General features: G+C 38.4%; 1 protein-coding gene across 1 annotated transcript in view; it reads right to left on the reverse strand.

Moving 5' to 3' along the window:
- Positions 1 to 791, reverse strand: part of LOC140339947 (alpha-2-macroglobulin-like) — a 117,084-nt gene extending 116,293 nt beyond the window's left edge. The window contains exon 1 of the mRNA XM_072424873.1: positions 641 to 791. Within this exon, the coding sequence (XP_072280974.1) occupies positions 641 to 711 (71 nt within the window). The 5' untranslated portion in view covers positions 712 to 791. The remainder of the gene's footprint in view (positions 1 to 640) is intronic.
- Between the last annotated feature and the right edge of the window lie 13,096 nt (positions 792 to 13,887).

The following is a 13,887-nucleotide window of genomic DNA, read 5'->3' on the forward strand; positions in this document are numbered from 1 at the left end:
GTCCATGGCATCAGTTTGAGAAGCTTCATTTGGCTTTGAGGAACTGATGTTGCTAAACACTCCATTTCCATAGTAGTAGTAGTTCACTGACATTAAATGTGGTTTTACTGTTCTGGGAGAAATGTGTGTACTGCAATTTCTGACCACCTAGGTTCCTGTCTGCCATATGAATTTAGTAGCTTTAGTTATTTCTATGAGCCCCAGGAAACTTGTACCATACCACCAAATGTTTGGAAATAAGCAAAGGAGACCATTTGTAGCTCTAGGTAGATGACACTCCCCTGCTACAGTCCCATTTTGCAGATCATTACAAAGTAAGTATTCTAAAAATATTTAGTTAAACTGACAAGTTTTTAAACTAAAATTCCAAATTTCAAGTCAGAAACTGTTTGGAGGTAATTCAAGCAATGTGTTCTGATTTCACTATCTGTGTGCTTTATGAGAAACTGCGTGATAAAAAGTTTTTTTAAGAAGGGGGGTCATCAAAAGCAGTGCTCATCTTTTCCAATTAAGATATTATTTAATAGTGGTGAGTAATTTTAAACATTCATTAGGACGTTACAAAAACAAAAGTACATGCTGGATGCAATAACGCCTATATACATATCTAAATGCTTACATAAAACATAAAATGACTCACAAATTAGGATTCAAAGACCAGGAGGAGTGCAAAAGGAGTAGACCCACACAGAGCACCCAGGACACCATCATGCAGGAGTTCAGGGCAGCACGAGGCTCTGTGCACTGTGTGGATCTTTTTTTATTGGGCTGTAAACAGTCCACGCACCCCCTCCAAGGTTTGTCTTGCAAAAGTACAGAGAGGATGGACATTTATCACAGCACAACAAACATTTATTTAACCCCCCCCCCCCCCCCCGGCATTCCAATTAGGTCAGTATTTTTATGCCAAAATTGGTACATTGTTTTATATAGAAATTTATTTAATGTTATATATTTAATAAATGTAATAATAAACTTTAAATAAAAAAACACAAAAATCTGTTAAAATAAGGGTACATAAAAATACTGAAACCTGTAAAAAAAATGTACAGTAGCATATATAATATATATAATGAAATTATATATATATATATTATATATTGATTACTTTGTATCGGATTCAATACAGTTATTTTGCGTTGAATCCAATACAAAACAATTTAAATTTCATGCTGCGCCTCCCACACGCACTGACGCGTGCAAAAAAAAAAATATCTAAACTTAAGGTGAACTGCTGCTCAGATCATGCACACAAAAATGTTAAGATATTGTGATTCCTCTGTATCTATAAGCATTGTGGAGTAGATTTTTTTCTAAGATTCACAACACAACTGTTGAAACTATAACTCTTTCACTAATTCTAACTGTTGCACCAGAATATTGGCAGCCTGACAGCCTTTTTAATTAAATCGAAACCAAATATTTTTAAGACCTAGAGCAAGGGGTACAACTAAAGATCATATGGGCTCATTACAAAATTTCCATGTGTACAGCCTTCCCTCTGGAATCTCCTGACTGTCATGCATCATACCCAGGGGTGTAGAGGGGCGGGCACAGGTTTTTTTTAGGAATGTGTATACTCCAGGCTTTGGCAATCCCTCCAGCAGTGGGGTTTGCTGGGGCCAGGAGTGACTGACTCCAGTCTTGAATGTATGTTTTCTACTATACTGTTTGTTATTGAATGTTTTAATTCCCCCCCTTGTGGTTTCTTTTTCCCTTCCTTTTCCCAGTCCATGCCAATCCCCACCCATATGACTAACAGGCAAGATACTTCCTCCTATGAGCGATGAGTAAAGTCTAGGATAATTCTCCTGACACCCATAAAATAGTATCAACGTGGCCAATGCTAGGACATCCTCTTGTACATCACTTCACCACTAATCACCATGCCTAATTTATTTAAAATTTCTAAATAATTTGCAGAAGTATCAGGCTTACAGGTTAACCACTCCAAGTCAATGGTCATGAATAAAGATGAGCGAATTTCTCGAAAATTAGTTTGGGCCGGTTCGCCGAATTTTCTGAAAATATTTGCTTCGATCCAAATTTATTCATGGCAAATCGCGTTAAAAAAAGTCTATTTCCGGGCTGCAGAGAACCTTGATAGTGGTGTAGAACACTGTGCCTTGCAGTAACACGCATAGGGAGTCTGCTGTGGTAGTGAAATAATACTGTGAGTCAATATGATATGCAGATGTCAGGCGTCGCTATTAGAATCACTGCACACTTCACTTTTTTGGGCAGTCAAGGGGCCAAAACTGACTAACTAACTCAAGTATGAACTCAGCCTTACAGGTTCATGTTAGCATCAAGAAGAAGTGCACTCCTTTTACACCCTCGTCAGCTGATTCCACATAGATGTATACAGAACCTGTTCTATTAACCGCTTATACAAGTAGAGCCCCCCCGACAGAGTGGAGAGGGTCTCAGTAGTAAGTTATAAATTTAGCTTTAACAAACATCAGTAAAAGTGATTTTTTGGGACTAGATTATTTATTTTTTAAACTTTTTTTAATGGCAGAGTTAGAAAAATATACATTACAATGCAAATACAGGTGCATAAAACAAATACTTGCATATACACCAATGTACAAAATTAATGACAGATCAACATTCCAATTTAGAGATGAAACTGACAAACAGTAGCACATCAGTTCAACAATAAAAATAACAATTTTCTCTGCCTTTCCCCCATTTTCCATGTTTTTATAGGTTAGATAAACATGTTAAATAAATCAACAGAACTAGATGAAAGGGTAAAAAAAAGTCTTCTTCATATAACCAAATAAAGAAACCAGACATTTTGTTGATATAGTGCTCTCAAACGGGTAAATGTATATATGCAAGATAGAAAAAAAATAATAGTATCTGTGCCTTATCCTAAGAATAGCTTTCTTAGCTGCCAAGAGACATAGTTGTTCAAATTTTGTAATTGGAACCTGCTTAATTGGGATGGGAAGCAGACTTTCCGCCTTGTTGTGTCTGATTTATTAAATCTCCCCAAGGCTGGGATTTATCCTTCCAGGCTCGGGGGTTGAAACTGGAAAATAATTTTAGAGTTGTTTAAGGTAAAAAAAAAGGTTTAGAAAGGCTTCTGTAACAAGATGAAGGTAATCAGCCAGCTGTGGTCTCATGCTGCAACCAATATATCTAGTACCAGCAGCTGTCCTTTGGCACAGTGGTCTCTGCTGACCACTAAATACACAGACCCTGAACCCCACATTCATGGGGGAGGTCTGGGCCTGCAATGGGAGATGGGTGGGTTGTCCATGGACAAAATCTGCCCACCGCCCTGAGCCTGCAATATCTCCGGCTAGAGCCACGGTCCACCGGCTAGACAGCCGTGACCCACTAGTGAACTGTGTAGCTTCATAAAAGATACAGATATGTACACTGGCTTTCTTCCATTGTTTAACTATGTAGATGTCCACAGATAGGTCATAGGCCATGGTTAAAAATTTTCCAGCTCATCAAGAATATTAAACAAAATGTTTAACGTCCATTTTAAGAGCAAAAGTTATTGGTCTCCCATTTTTATAAGAAGTGGCAGATTTCTCAGGCTGTTTGGAAGTGCCGTGTGTCCCAATATGAAGCTGCTCCTTTTGTCTATCTACCTGGCTATCTGCAGCTCTGCACTTGTATCAGCCTCAGATCTATAAAATACTTACTAATTGCTATGATGATGTGTGTTCTGTATAAATGAAACAATGTGGGTTGCAGAAAACATTTTGTAAACATTGATGTTTTGACTAAAGGGGAACCTAGATAACTACTACTACTCCTAAAAAAATTAAGTGGTTACCAATAGGTGCCTTGGAGAAGTTACAGGTGATAACTGCAGGGCTACACACTTGTGCAGGCATTTTTTTAAATATAAATATTATTAATAAACAGTACTAATATAGCCCCAACATGTTACACAGCGCTGTACATTCAATAAGAGTTGCAAATTACAGACAGTGACACCAGAGGAGTAGAGGACCCTCCCCGAAAGAGCTCCATGTGGGCGGTTGGAGTAGTTGAATGCTCCTGTACACCGTATGAAAAGTCCAAGAACAATGTTTTCAACCTGAAAATAAAAAGAGAAAACAGGCCTATTCCATTTTATAGAGAAGGGAAGTATATTAGAGACTAAAAATAATTAGCCTTTAAGGATGCACCCTTTTTTTCAGTTTACCATTGTTTTTATGCTGTTTATTATCATGAAAACAGACTACCTCTATTCATAAATCATTGTAAGAACAAGAGCATCGTGAAACAAAATGATCTCTTCAGAATAAAGCAAGTTGTGTATCCTTGCAATGTACTGTATATAGTTCACCATAGTTTTTTCTTCTCCTCAAAAAAATCTGATATCATTTAGGTTTTCAAACTATCAACGCTTAACTTTTATGCATACATTTTTTTATTGTAGATATTTAATACTATACAGTTGTATTGTGATAGTATACTGTGACAGTAGTATCTGGGGATTTGATAGATTCACTTAAGTGAAAGCATAGTACAAACTGGTTGTATTCAGACTCTCTCTCTAATGGTGCGGTGGGTGGGTGAGAGTTTCTTCCAACCAATTGGGTTGTGTGTGAACTCAGCAGTACAAATGTAAGAGCAATTCATGTAAGTCTGTTTAACAGCCTTTGGTCCTGGAGCTCCATCTAGTGACCCCAAATAAACCTTTTTATTTGCATTTGTATAGTTTATACCCAAAGTGGGAAAAATCATTTTTATAGATAACAATTTCCCTGTTCATCTCCAAATGATTAAGAATATTAAACTCACCATAAAAGACTTTTTTCTAGAAGTTTGAGTGACACTGGTCCTGCCCCTCTGACCTGCTTTGTTACAAAACCCAGGCATGCTAGTAGTAATAGGTGTTATCCTGGTCTAGTCTACAATTTTGTTTCTAGTCGTCCTGTATGCAGTATACTCTAAAAGGTATGACTTTCTACTTATCTCAAAGAACTGCAACAAAAGGATTTTATGGTAACTACAAAATTCTTTACTCCTGTTAGATTTCATGTATTCTTAATGCTGTTCATGTAGTTGTATTAAACAACAAGTTTAACAAAGCCACAACTTTAGCTAAATTTCCAACACACAAATATCACAGACCACTGAGCACTGAAACCTTAGAAAGTCCAGATATTGGCTAAGATGGTGGTCAGTGGAAATGGCAAATTTTATACAAATTCAGTACAAAAATACCCTTCACATCCCTTTTATTTGACATGCAACTAAAGGATCCTATATGACAATTATGGTAATTTGTGTCTCACAAGTTTCCCTTCTTAGATACTGCAGTCAGCATTAGGAATGTTTTCAGAAAAATATAAAAATGAGGATTAAAAGGCAAAAATCTTAACTGGGAAAATCAAACATGTCAAGGCTGATTTGTTACCTATATAAATAAATAGAGGTAACCTTTTTTCATGCTGATGGCCTGCTAAATATATTTTGGAAGAATTATTAGAAATCATTTAATTTTTATTAGAAAGTATAAACATATTTACAAGTAAAAACAGAAAATACATACAAAATAATTTCCAAAGTAATAAAAGCATATTCCATGGGATAAGCAGAAACAAAGAAATCTACGTTGACAAAAAAAAAAAAAGGAAAGCAATACAAAAAAAAGTACACAAAAAGGGGAGTCCATGTTTTGGAAACGGAAAAGTCCATTGGCGTGAGAAATAACAAAAGAAATTCTGCAACAGAAAAAAAAAGTCCAATGACCGATATAAAAAAGGAATCCGGAAAGGGGAAGAAAACATAGTCCATCATCAAACAAAAAAGTCCATAATCAACATAAATGTCCATAATTAACCTAAAAAGAGAAAAAAAAAAACAATATTGGCATAAATTTACATAGTTTTAGGTCTCTTTATTTACAGGCTGTGGCGGTACACAAATTTTCAACCATATTATAAAACTTTTTTTTTTTTTAGGAAGGAATTCATTGATCATTATTTTCATTAGGTGGAAACACAAAGCTTAGGTACAGTAGTAGTGGCAAGATGATACATTTGATTATTGGGATGTTTCCCTCCAGTGATAATTTCTTAAGTTTCCAGTACTCCACTTTCCTGAGAATTTTGTTTTTGATGCTCTCCCATCTTTTGTTACCATTGTTATTTTTGTTGAAGAGGACTCCTAGAATTTTTTAGTAGTTATTCTGAGGCATGATTTTTAAGTCTTGTGTATTCCAATAGCCAAAACAGAGGCAATCACATTTCACGCAGAAAAGAGATCGAATTTTAAAATCTCGCTCGCTCATCCCTAGTGACTAACTGTTGGTCCCTGAGTGATTTTGCCTGTCTATCAACAGGGTTTGAAAGGGGATCCACATGTTTAAGTAATAAAGGAATCTTCCATTAGATGCCAGAATTTTTGTAAATTTTGTGTGAGCTAATGAGATACAAAGTAGGGGTTAACAAGTAGTGTTGGTTGAATATCTCACTATTTGATTTGACGGCTATTCGATCAAATATTGTTCGGGTGATCATACGTCGAATTAAACACCATTAAAATCAATGGGGGGAAAAATCAGGTTAATTTTCAGGACTGTGTAGAGCTTCTACAACCTCCAAATACATTTAAAAAGACATGTCAAGACTCCCACAGATCTGCACAACACTGTACAAGGCAAGAAAAAAATCACGAAAGCATATTGAACTCATATGACCTCTCAATATTATGAGTTCTGTACACCTGTGGTCACAGCTGATTGGGGGCACGTGCCTCCAATCAGTTGAGACCGCAGGTTCCCAAGGTCCAGGTTCGCACGGTCCCTGGGCTGTACTTATCACTGGTAAGTACAGCCTAGGTTCAAGACACAGCTGATTGGAGGCACGTGCCCTGCACCCACGTGCCTCCAATCAGTTGTGACCTCAGGTTCCCAAGGTCCAGGTTCACACGGTCCCTAGGCTGTACTAATCAATGATAAGTACAGCCCAGGTACAAGTCACAGCTGATTGGAGGCACATGCCCTGCACCCACAGGTTCAGGTGCTGGTTCCCACGGTCCAGGTTTGCACAGTCCCTGGGCTGAACTTATCAATGATAAGTTCAGCCCAGGGACCATGGGAACCTGCAGCCACAGCTGACTGGAGGCACATGGGTGTTAGGGCATGTGCCTCCAGTCAGCTGTGACCGCAGGCATCCTGAACTCATATGACCTTTCAATGGAGATTCCATTATATTATACATATACATATTATATTACATAATATGTACCCCTGTACTTATTCCCCATGGTTGGACATCTGGGAGTCTCCTTGTTAAAGCATAACTTGATGCTAAATAGGAACCAACAAGGAATAAAATCAGGGCTAAGGAAACATGCAGTTAGCCTAAAAGATTAATATGATGCAAGGTGGGGAATTTCTGTGGTCAAAGTAGCAGCTAATGGGACACACCATAGGATAAAATGAGGTACAAAGTATGGTTCAATAAGAAACAAAGTAGAGGCTCAGGGGCCATAAAGTAGAGGAGTACAGAGTAATAGAAATAAGCAAAATATAAACTAATGAGGTATTAGCTGGGCATAAAGCAGGGTATTAATGAGGTGCAAAGCACAGATTTCAAGGGTGCCAGGTTACCAGGTTATAAAACAGCAGGTAAATAGTCATCATAGATCATCCACAGATACATCCTCAGAACAGACAATACCCCCACTTAGTATGTGGATCAAACACAATAAAAGGCAGCCCAGTGGCTCAGAGATTAGCACTCTGGCCTTTGCAGCACTGAGTCCCAGGTTCAAATCCTGGCCAGGTCACCATCTGCACGGAGTTTGCAGGTTCTTTCTGGGTTTCCTCCCACATCCCAAAAACATGCAGTTAAGGTAATTGGTTACCACCCATAATTGACCTTAGATTATATTGAAGACATTTGACTAAGGTAGGGACATTAGATTGTGAGCCACTTTGAGGAGATGGCTAATGACATGACTATGAACTTTGTACAGTGCTGTGTAATATGATGGTGTTATGTAAATACTAATAAAATACCATGTGCTCAGGGTTGCCATATGCAGCCCCTGTGGACAAATAATGACACATGTACCCCAGTTCAAAGTAAATGCTGCAACTGGTCCCCATTTCACAGAGGTCACTTGTATTTCATTGAGGTAATAGCAATGTGTGTGATCAGTGGCAATATTTATTATCATTTACACATTAATGTCCGTGATATATTTTATCTGCTCTCCCACTGTGTCCAATAACAGATGTATTTAAACACTTGTGTTATACAATGTGTCCACAGGTAAGTGTCACCTAGAGCCCCAATATTCCATGTATCCATCACAATACATTGTGTACACACATGATTGGCTCATTGTTTTGACTGGTTCATGGGGGGTTATAAAAATCTTTTATTTTCAGGACAGGAAAGAAGGTGAAATCTCCCCCAACAAAAACTTGTTTAAATCCATTGGTTTCATTTTGATATTCACACATGGACACAACACCTGAACCAGCCATGCAGATAATGAGCTGAACACCTGAACTGTATCCTCATTCTGGGTCAGTGAGTGGGAGAGAACAGCAAGCCTCCACCACACTATGGGGAGAAGGTATTTACCTACCTAAAGAAGGATGTTTTTAATATAGTTGGAAGTTGCACTGTCCCCTACCAACCACTGTCCACGTGAATTTGTTAGAATAGCGTAACCTCATTCATGCATAATTTTCATGTCTTAAACGGACACAATATTGCACTGTTCATTTTTTTGTGTGTATGTTATATGCTGTTGTTTGTGCTTCTACCTGTTCCTTCCACCACGTTGTTATGTTATTGCTGTTTCCTATTCGTTCTTCCACACACTGCATGTAAGGCATGTATCCCTTCTTACTATCTGCAGCTTCCTGTGTGATCCTAACTAGAAAACGTCATCCATCAGGTTATGGGCCCAGTCACAAGGCAGCTCAGTGAACAGACTGACACAAGGAATCCATATACAAGTAAGAGACACGGCTCTGTACACTCAAGTAAGTGAGATGATCATGGTCAGCAGCTCAGAACTTGCAATGTTTAAAATTTGTAACTGCTTGTAAACTCTGAGTAACTCTTGTAAACTCACATAAACACTTTCCATGAAATCAATGAGAGCTTTAGCATGTGTATATATGCTATTTAAAATGCTTCCATTGAAAACAGACAAGGTTACAGGTGTTTATACGAGTTTTCAGTTCCTGCTTTGTAAGCCTAGAACCTCTTACAAACCAATATAAAAGCAAGTTGGATTTTTTAAAGCATTTTTAGGTTTTACTTGTAAATGTTTGTATAAACTCAATCAAAAGTTGAATGGGAGTTTTTAAAAGACTAGAGGGGGCTGTGCTAGTGTGAAGCGGGGGGTAGGAAGGGATTAGGAATAGGATGAGTTGAAAGGGGCTGGATGGAAGTGAGAGGCCCTCTTTTGGAAGAAAAAGCTTCCAGCCCACCCACCCCTTTTATAGTTATAATGTGAAAGTGTGGTTAAATTTAGCGGTTGGGATCTTGGAAGGCAAGGATCCAGTGCATTGGTAAAGCGGTGGAATTTGACAGGGGGGGTTCCTCTGTGGCGCGGTCTCCCCCTTTATGGTGAACAGATTATTATGGCTCCTGGTGGTGCTGGACAGCTAGGGGCCAAGGTGGTGATGTTTGAAGAATTAAATTCCTGTTGGGTGTGGATTTTGCCTTCTGAGACCTGCAGCCTGGTTGTTTTGGTGTATAACTGGGGGTATAGAGTTTGATAACATTATGGAAATTGTTGTTATGGTTAGGTATTAATAAAAGAGAGGAATTAGGTTGTTGGTAAATAGGTTATATTCAATGTAATGTTTGCGTTAAATAATCCTAGTTAAGTAACAATAATAATCAGTGTTATGGTAATGTATGCTTCCAAATTGAAAGTGTAAATGTATTTATTTATGTGTCATTTATTTATTATTGGATATTTGTTAATTACTAGAATGGTTAACGTATTTAATGGTGTTTAAATAACCGATACTTGCCAGCCAATTTAAATCCAAGATTGGTGTCTGGGTATTTAATGGTAGGGGAGTGGTTGGTAAGCAGGGGGGTAGGCGGAGGTTCTGATGGTGAAGGATGGGCTAGAATGTCCGAGCTACCATCGTCATGAGAATTATCAACTGTAGAAATTTTTTACTACAGGTAGCCCAGGAATGGGATAAGGAAAAACAGGCAAGCAATGACAACTATAGGTCTGTTAGGAAAAGATGATCAGCTTAGTCATATAAGGAATCATGACAATGCTAAAGGCATGTAGAATGCATGAAAGATCCAACAGTAAGCTTCTCATACTAAGGAAATTATACCAATTGAGACTAGGCACAGGAAAGGATATGCAGAAGCATATCCATACAATGCTGGAGGTTGTGGCACAGCTCAGGGCAATTAGAGAGGATATAAAAGACAGCCACCTGTCAACCATATTACTATGCAGTTTACCTGACTCATGCAGTCCACTGAATAATGCTTTACAAACAAGGCCTAAAACTGAACTAATGCTACAATTTGTCAAAAACAGACTCATGATGACTCAGATGAATATAGGTGCAAAAAGGAGCAAGCGATTAATTATGCAGAGAGTTATTGTGAGACGGTCCTTAGAGCGTACCTAAGCTCAACATTTTGTACATTACACAGAAGGGTAGACAACACTTCTATGTTAGGTAAAAATTTTGTTTTTGTTTTTTTGCAGCACCACCCCTTTATGTCTTAAGACTTATTGGGAGTGCAGAGCTTCCCTGGATACCTACTTCACGCATCCTGCAAGAAGAAGACAGAAGTGTAGATGGCGGCGCCCAGCACGTCCTCTGCGCTGGAATTTAGGAGGAATTCCTGGACAACGTGGGAGCCGATCGTGGAAAGGACCAGCGCCTTCGAGGGACCTGCGAGATCATGGGTAAGTAATTTTTTTTGTTTTTAGTTTTGTTCCACTTTAAGTCCACAGATGCAAGATACAAGAAACCAGGACACTTTAACCTCCCTGGCGGTATTGCCGAGTGTGGCTGGGGGTTAATTTTCAGTACCAAAAGCGGTAACCCCCAAGCAACACTGGGGATGGAATTGCCGGGGGGTTTAAAAAGCTTACCTGGTAAACGGTGCCCATGGCATCTTCCTGTGAGCATCTGCATCCCTTGCATGCAAACGTTGGGGACATGAGGCCAGGGGACGCAGATGCCGGTCGGGCATCCCCTGGCTTCACAGATGTCAGGCATCGCTGGAGGATGCTTATCATTTAAAAATACTTATTATTCATACTGCCAGGGGGGTTAAGAAAGATTATTCAATATGGAGCAAAAAGCAAAATGTTCAAGAAGTTCTAAACGCACAGTAAGAGCTACAGTAAATGACAGAGCAGTGGCACGGAATATTTAAAGTGACAAACACTCATCTAGCTCAGAACTGGTATATAGATTCAGGAGCAACAAGTCACATGACAAACCACAGAAACTTCTTTGCAGAGCTTGATCCGAATAACAAAGAAACAATTTTTCTTGCAGATGGAAGTATTGTTGCTGAAGGAATTGGGCAAGGAATTTTTACCTGCCACAATGCAGATGAACACAGTCTGTATATACAAATAAAAGATGTACTTTATGTTCCCCAACAGCCAGAGTGGATAAACACTGGTATGAACTGAATACAGTAAGTGAACATTTAAGACTCAGCATAAATGCACAATAACTGCATTCACATTTGGCACAGGCACCTAGGTCACAGACATCCTGTCTTCTGATTGTCTTTTAGTTTATGGTTAGCTGGGGGGTTTTACTATTGCCATACATTTTTTTTTATCCATGTCTATGTGCTGTAACACTGGGAGAACTTCTTGTGGCTGGTGCTCTGCTTCCTATAATTTCGTTCTGTATGGTTTAGGTTGGTAATTTTATTGTCTTGATTGGTAATGTGTAAATATATTTGGACCAGGACAATTGTTTACATTCCATTATGAGCTTTGCCAACATTTTTTTTGCTGTATTCTGCTTACTGACAGACAATGACAGATCAAGGAGATTACATTAAAATATTTCCTAATTGATCTTCAACCTGGCACCTAAAAGGTAAGTGCTAAATTATTCCTGCTAAGAATTGGTGTTGGTTTAATTCTGTTATTTGGCTCCTGGGTGACCATCAAATGATTGCAGGTGTTTGAACAATACTTAAAATAACTAGACCTATTACATACAAGATACTCATCTCTGACAAATATTGAAAAACTAATAAAACAACAATATTAAAATGTATTCCTTTAATATATGGGCAGTATTGTCCTTTGGTATCATTGTGGCGGCTCTGCATGTATGGATCTCAGATAATAGTGGCAGGAAATGAGGAAGATCCTGATATGGGGACAAAAGCAAAAATCCACAATCCAACTTGTGGCTATAGCAGCTTCGTAATTGTCGTGACATGAGGTTGATCTCTCATTGTGCAGTCGGTGGTCTGTGCTTACCAGTAATGTGCTAAAATTGTAGATGGGGTAGTTCTGTGTAATGTGTAAGATTCCATAAAATTTTAGGGGCAATTCACAATACAATAAGTTTAATGGTGTAAATGTGCACAGTTCCAGAGTCTGTATATATGATATAAACCAATGATTGTGTTAGAAACAACACTTTTCTAACATGTCCTGAAAAATTAGTGTCCTAGTTGTCTCTCACAGAAAATATGAGCTGCTATGTCTGCCCTGGTTGTATAAGATCCAGGTTGTCTGCTTGGTGTTCTGATCATTCTCAATCACTGACGAAAATGAGGATACAGCTCAAGTGTTTACCCCGGATTTATTAAAGTCCAAGACTAGAGAGAATACACTTTCATCAGTGAAGCTGGATGATCCAGCAAACCCCAAATTTAAATATTTTGCTAACAAATAGCTTGATTTTAGGAAATCTATTTTTGGGTTTGCTCAATTGCTTAGCTTTCCTGATGAAAGTGTATTCTCTCCAGCCTTGGAGAACTTTATTAAATCAGGGCCATTATCTGCATAATTTGTTCAGGCGTGATACTGACACCAAAAAATCAGCATTACATCCAGCCAATCTGCATTTTATAAAAGGGGTCCACCAATGGCAGCTCCTTTCATCTTGAAGTGGTGGGTGCCCTGTAGGAGGGATTATTCAATGTGTGTCAGATATATTGGACATTGACCCCCTATTTCTCAGGCACCCTCATAATGTCTCTTTATCCCAAATACCCTCAATGTTGTGTGTATTTCTGCTGCCCTCCCCATGTATTACTGGACAGTCACTAAGGGTCCTAGAATTCCCAAATACAAGGAATGTTGACTGTGCTGTAAAATGGGGTTCTGAAAGCTGTCTGGGGTCTGCCATGGATTGCACGTGAACAACTGGACACGGCCCATTCCCCTAGAATATTTGTATTAAGGTTCTGTACAATTTATTGGAAATAAAGGACATTGAATAAACATGTTTGTTTGGTTTCATATTTTGTAAAGTCATTGAAGAGTGAATGTTCCACCTATCAGTGAATTCATACACTGCAGGTGTACATAAATATATGGATAGATGCTGCACACATACATCAAATTCAGCTGTGCTCAGGTCTGACTGCTATTTGTACAGATTTTCCCAAAGTCACAACCCAAATGCTTTTCTTGAGTAAATTATATGTAACTCTTTGTTCTCAGTTTTTTTCACTTTTACACAAATCCTTAAAATGAACTGGCTTCTAAGCAGTGTATTCAATAAATAAAGAGCCTTTGTTTTAGGGACTACAATAGTCACTATTACAGGTTGGTAATTTAGTGATCTAGAATAGTGGATTGTTGTAGTGGTACATCTAGATTGATAGTACTGTATTGCACCACTCAACCTTGCTTGAAGCATTCATATGGTTTTATTTGTTGTGGACATAGGCT

This window comes from Pyxicephalus adspersus, chromosome 10 (assembly GCF_032062135.1).
Source record: "Pyxicephalus adspersus chromosome 10, UCB_Pads_2.0, whole genome shotgun sequence".
NCBI lineage: Eukaryota > Metazoa > Chordata > Amphibia > Anura > Pyxicephalidae > Pyxicephalus > Pyxicephalus adspersus.